The sequence below is a fragment of the Ascaphus truei genome, chromosome 13 (genome assembly GCF_040206685.1).
Source record: "Ascaphus truei isolate aAscTru1 chromosome 13, aAscTru1.hap1, whole genome shotgun sequence".
Lineage (NCBI taxonomy): Eukaryota > Metazoa > Chordata > Amphibia > Anura > Ascaphidae > Ascaphus > Ascaphus truei.
Genome location: NC_134495.1, coordinates 23,907,954 through 23,914,575, shown reverse-complemented (window position 1 = coordinate 23,914,575; position 6,622 = coordinate 23,907,954). Strand labels below are relative to the sequence as shown.

Sequence of the window (6,622 nt, the reverse complement as noted above, 5' to 3'; positions counted from 1 at the left end):
AATGTAAGTCAAGATTGCCAGGTTTGTATTTTTATTCGCACGGAATGCGAGATTTTCATTGCGTTACTCAATTTAAGAAATACAACAGTTTATTGAATTAGCCCCAAGGGTTCATATGTAACAAGCAGTGCAATTCCACCAGACACCTTACAGGCTATTCCATAGTACCACGTGGACCTTACACAGATTAATAGTCGTTTCTAAAACAAAGGGGTAACTTTTTTGAGGACCTCCTCCCCTCTCCCCTCCCCCCAAAAAAAATCTGCTACAAATGTGTTTAAAAATAGATGAGCGGCTGAAATTCTTCAAAAAGTTATTTTAGGATTTGAAGGAATGCTATAGGATAATATAAAAAGCTCTTCATTATTGATCTAAAGGGCTGATATTACTTCTGCCGGTAAATCCTTTTTACGTCATGTCACCAGCCGGACATTTTACCTTAACGCCTGTTTCTAAACTAATGATTTTTTTCATTTTATCGGTTCTACATCAGGCTCAACAAATATCTATTAAGCTGGGAAAGAGATGGTCTTAAATAATGTGACTGAATTTATTCTTCTGGGACTCTCATCTGATCCCAGGTGGTTGCTGGGTTTCGCGCTGTTCATCGCCTACCTAGTGACACTCACAGGAAACATTTTGGTCATCATTCTCGTGATCACGGATGTTCGACTTCAGACACCCATGTACTTCTTCCTTTGTAACCTCTCCCTCCTGGAAATATCCTTTACCTCAACTGTCATCCCTAAAATGCTGCAGATCTCCCTCTCACAGAGCAGGACTATTTCATTTGTAGGTTGCTTTGTGCAGTCTTTTTTCTATTTCTTATTGGGCACTACAGAGCTGATACTTCTCGCAGTGATGTCTTTTGACCGTTATTTAGCAATATGTCAACCATTGCACTATTGCACTGTTATGAGCCATAGGATTTGTCTTCACTTGTGTTGGGGATGTTGGCTTGGGGCCCTCCATGTTCTGCTGTTGCCCTCAATTTTGATAATCACCGGACTGCCTTTCTGTGGGCCCAATGTCATTAACCATTTCTTTTGCGACTCCACTCTTCTGATCAAACTCTCTTGCGCAGACATCAGTATGATTGAACTGGTGATCTTTGTAATCTCCACTGTTGTAATCTTGGGCTCCTTGGTTTTTACCACCATTTCTTACATCTATATTATCTCTACTGTGCTGAGAATTCCTTCGGGGACAAGACGTCTTCGGACATTCTCCACCTGTGCCTCCCATCTAACAGTGGTTTTGTTATACTATGGAAGCAGTATTTTTATATATGTCCGAGCCACTCAAAATTCTTCCTTGACCAATAAGAAGGTTATGGCTGTGCTGACTGCAGTGGTGACCCCTGCCATGAGTCCTTTCATATATAGTCTACGCAACAAGAAGGTTACTGAGGCTGTCAAGGTTCTGTTCTGTCAGAGCTCCAAAAACAACTTTGAACGTTGAATGGAAATGTCCCCACTGGCCTGCCTCATTAATCTACAAAAACTCTTTCTAAACCAATAGCTAGCAGCCATGCTTGCAAGCAGATATGCTTTTAAGTAGAAATGTTTCAAGTAGAATATGAAGTTTAAAAAGGAAGGAAGACTATTGAATCACTCACTCATCTCTTCTCTTTCCTCAGGTAAAAACATATTCCAATTGTCTGTCTATCCTGATATCCTCCCATGCTGTGTATTTAGTTCTATTTAGGTAAAAACATATTCCAATTGTCTGTCTATCCTGATATCCTCCCATGCTGTGTATTTAGTTCTGTTTAGGTAAAAACATATTCCAATTGTCTGTCTATCCTGATATCCTCCCATGCTGTGTATTTAGTTCTATTTAGGTAAAAACATATTCCAATTGTCTGTCTATCCTGATATCCTCCCATGCTGTGTATTTAGTTCTATTTCGGTAAAAACATATTCCAATTGTCTGTCTATCCTGATATCCTCCCATGCTGTGTATTTAGTTCTATTTAGGTAAAAACATATTCCAATTGTCTGTCTATCCTGATATCCTCAAATGCTGTGTATTTAGTTCTATTTAGGTAAAAACATATTCCAATTGTCTGTCTATCCTGATATCCTCCCATGCTGTGTATTTAGTTCTATTTAGGTAAAAGCATATTCCAATTGTCTGTCTATCCTGATATCCTCCCATGCTGTGTATTTAGTTCTATTTAGGTAAAAACATATTCCAATTGTCTGTCTATCCTGATATCCTCCCATGCTGTGTATTTAGTTCTATTTAGGTAAAAACATATTCCAATTGTCTGTCTATCCTGATATCATCCCATGCTGTGTATTTAGTTCTAATTAGGTAAAAACATATTCCAATTGTCTGTCTATCCTGATATCCTCCCATGCTGTGTATTTAGTTCTATTTAGGTAAAAACATATTCCAATTGTCTGTCTATCCTGATATCCTCCCATGCTGTGTATTTAGTTCTATTTAGGTAAAAACATATTCCAATTGTCTGTCTATCCTGATATCCTCCCATGCTGTGTATTTAGTTCTATTTAGGTAAACACATATTCCAATTGTCTGTCTATCCTGATATCCTCCCATGCTGTGTATTTAGTTCTATTTAGGTAAAAACATATTCCAATTGTCTGTCTATCCTGATATCCTCCCATGCTGTGTATTTAGTTCTATTTCGGTAAAAACATATTCCAATTGTCTGTCTATCCTGATATCCTCCCATGCTGTGTATTTAGTTCTATTTAGGTAAAAACATATTCCAATTGTCTGTCTATCCTGATATCCTCCCATGCTGTGTATTTAGTTCTATTTAGGTAAAAACATATTCCAATTGTCTGTCTATCCTGATATCCTCCCATGCTGTGTATTTAGTTCTATTTAGGTAAAAGCATATTCCAATTGTCTGTCTATCCTGATATCCTCCCATGCTGTGTATTTAGTTCTATTTAGGTAAAAACATATTCCAATTGTCTGTCTATCCTGATATCCTCCCATGCTGTGTATTTAGTTCTATTTAGGTAAACACATATTCCAATTGTCTGTCTATCCTGATATCATCCCATGCTGTGTATTTAGTTCTAATTAGGTAAAAACATATTCCAATTGTCTGTCTATCCTGATATCCTCCCATGCTGTGTATTTAGTTCTATTTAGGTAAAAACATATTCCAATTGTCTGTCTATCCTGATATCCTCCCATGCTGTGTATTTAGTTCTATTTAGGTGTAACGGGTTCCCCCCCCCCCCAATCTCACATTGGCCCGGGTAGTCTAACCAGTCCCCATTACGTGTTCGTGTCTGGTGGTGCACCTGTAGGCAACAGGGCTCCTGAGTCTCCCGCTTGATGGTATTAGGGGATGTCATCCAGACAGGCAGCTGAGGTAGTGTGTGCGAGTCCTACCTATATCCAGTGCAGCGCCTCCACCTCATCAGGATCTGTGCTTCCGCAGGGAGATGGTCCTGGTGAGGAACTCCGTCTTGGTGGTGCCATCCACTGCTGAGTAACTTCACACTCACACAGTGGAGGTATATTCGAACAGGGCATCTTTATTGATGGTTGGTATGGGCAAGCTGCCCCTCACAGCTAACAGCTCAGCCACTCATCTCTTTGTAGCACTCCCTTAGGAAGGTACCTTCTCTAATAGAGCTGCTTTCCACCTATCCTCTCAAAGAGATTCCCCAGCTTCTCTGGCTGCTGTAAGCTCCTCTCTTGAGCTGCTTTGTCTCTCTCAGCTCCTCTAACTCTGCTGCGTCTGCTCACTGACTCACAGCTAGCAGGAGACACTGCAACATTGTTGCAGACCTTCACGTGCCTCTCAGTGAATAGAGCAGCACAACAACAGGAAACTGAACTCCTAACTTTAGGCAGTGCTGTGTCTTATATCACCCCCCAGAGAACAAACATGCTCTGTATCACTAAGTGGGAACACACTGCATGTTGTCACTTCCTTTGGGGACATATGACACCTCACCAGGGTGTGAGGGCAAACCTCATGATTGTTGCTGGCAATCCTGCATACTTACCAGGTTTACTGCCAGCATGAGAAAGAGATATGTACACCAATCTTAGACATGGCTACATTCTCGCTACATTCTCCCCCTGGTGGAATCCCAACGTCCTCGCTTGGGACCTAAATTTGCGGAACCTTCCTTCAGGTAGCACTGCAAAACATAACAACACATTATTACAGTACATATCTTTTCTTATAACCATAATAACAGACACATAGATGTGTAACAACCAGAATTACCCCCTGCTGTAGTATCCATTACTGGTACCCCTATACCCTCTTAAGGTGGCTTACGTACAGCATGGTCCACTGGGCTTAGAGCATCAATGCTGTAACACTCTAGGTGACATACTGGACACCCACAATCAGCCCAAAATTCTGGCATGGATGCTGATGGACCGAAAGGATCATGCCCATATACCTCCCTATGGCATCTCCTGGAAATGTAGCATATCCCCTCTTGACTACACCACGTCTCATCTAACCCACCAGGATCCCAATTTTCTGCATCAAGGGAACCCATCTCGAACGTAAGTTCGCCCTCCCAGGAATGGTGAAAATTACGTACCCAATTTTGGCGATCCCTAATAACTCTTTCTGACAGTGAGGGCCCATAGGGGGCTCCCCGGGCAATAGGCACCATATGAGCAACATTACCCAAATCCCCAGATGAAACTCCCAAAGTTCCTGGAGACCCAAAATTTGACCCAATGCTCTTAGAATCACACCCCACCACAACAGTATGATTGTCATCATTAGGGCTGTATAACATTCTTTGCATAGCCATTTTCCTCCCCGATCCCTCATCAGAGGTAAAACAGTCACCCCAGTCCAGATTTTCCCCAGTCCATTTTTCAAAAGTGGCTCGGGACTCCCCAGACAACCCTTGGCTAGACTGGGATCCGCAGGAAAAAGTGACAGGGGCAGGGATTTTAACTATGGCCGGGGGTTGGTCATAGGGAAACACTGCCGGCATACGCGGGGCTACGACCCGCAACTTCTCGCTACTTTGCCCAGTACCATCGGACTGGCACTCCGGTTCACTCGCCTCCTTACTCCCAGGCTTCCGCAGGGCCTCAAAAAAACAGAAAACACAGCGCACAACGCTCATAGTGCATTAAATGATATCTTTAGTAACCAAGGTATAAGGTAAGTAATGTGCGTACATAAAGGTTAAATTAAACAAGCATTTCTGGGTTATATGTTACCCAACACCAACGGACGCCTGTGATGATCTCGTGGCTCTCTCCTTCTCACTCCAACAACCTCGGTGTAGGGCCTGGAAAATCTCCACTCCAATCGCTGGTATTTTGCCTCTCGCCTTAGGGTGAGGCTAGTGCAGTCTCAGCAGTCCAGAAAACGACCTCCGCTTGTCTGTGTAATGCCCGTCACTGCATCAAACTCCTTTGCAACGGGGCAGCGGAGCGCACGCTGTTTCGGCGTCTTGGTTGAACACTTCCGGGTCTGTGACGTCACAAATGTCGCGAGACTTCGTCGCAAGTCTTACAAGACACCGGATCAGTTCTCTGGGAGTGCTGGGATACAGAGGGTTCGCAATGTTCTTAGTCCAACGCGTTTCGAAACCGCATGGGTCTCTTCATCAGGGAATAAAGACTAATCAGTCTATTGGCATTTAAATACCCCTCGTGCGTCACTAATTGGTCCCTCTATTTAAGGATTTAAACCAATCGCAACGCTGCGGGGAGGAGTCACAAAAGCTCCATGGCAACTGAGAATGCATCCTAACAAGACAAACTAAAATCAACTTTATTTATACAAATATTAACAAACAGTATATAAAAACGGTGATTCTAAAATAAAGAAAAAAGAATTAGTACACACTAATATGAACAGATGTAATTGAACTTATATAAAAAAAATTTATGCATACCAACAAAAATGTTTTTGAAGAAGAAGCACAAGCTAAAAAACAATGAAACTTAAAACCATAAACTACAGTTATTATGGATAATAAAATCTATGAATAAAAATATTTTATTAAAATCTAAAAAAGCCAGCTTAGAATAAAGATGTTAAAGATAAATACATTAACAATAATCCCTTTAGAGGAAATATCATTATTTGGCGTCGCTTTATAGATGACATTATCTGTCTGTGGGATGGGGACCAATATTCTGTAACCCTTTTTTTGAAGTATATAAACAGTAATAATAGAAATTTGACCTTTACCCATGTGGAAAGTGTCAAGGAAATTAATTTCTTGGATTTAAATTTGAGGTTGTCTGATGAGGGAAACTTTATAAGCAAAACTCACTTCAAGGATGTGGATTCAAACAACCTCCTGATGGCCTCCAGTAACCATAAAAGATCCTGGATTCAGAATATACCTGGGGGCCAATTTTACAGGTTGAGAAAAAACTGTAGTTTGGACACAGACTTTGAAAAACAGGCTGGTGATTTAACCGCAAGATTCCTAGAAAGAGGTTATCATCTTAAAAAACTTACCGATGATCTTGATAGGGTGAGAAAAATAGATAGAAAACAAATGCTAGTTCCAAAAATTAAACACAAAAAGACACAAATTAAAAGTGAGGAGAAATGTAATGTTGCCTTTATTACAAATTTTAATTCTATGACTTCATATATAGAGAAAATTGTAAAGAAACACTG

General features: G+C 41.0%; 1 protein-coding gene across 1 annotated transcript; it reads left to right on the top strand.

Moving 5' to 3' along the window:
* Positions 1-525: 525 nt before the first annotated feature.
* On the top strand, positions 526-1,461 carry LOC142464587 (olfactory receptor 6M1-like). Its single transcript, XM_075567959.1, has one exon. The coding sequence runs from the start codon at positions 526-528 to the stop codon at positions 1,459-1,461; it is 936 nt and encodes a 311-aa protein (XP_075424074.1).
* The last annotated feature ends 5,161 nt before the right edge of the window (positions 1,462-6,622 follow it).

Bases quoted from the DNA above. Each gene is read 5' to 3' on its own strand.
- LOC142464587 (XM_075567959.1), top strand. From the start codon at position 526: ATGGTCTTAAATAATGTGACTGAATTTATTCTTCTGGGACTCTCATCT.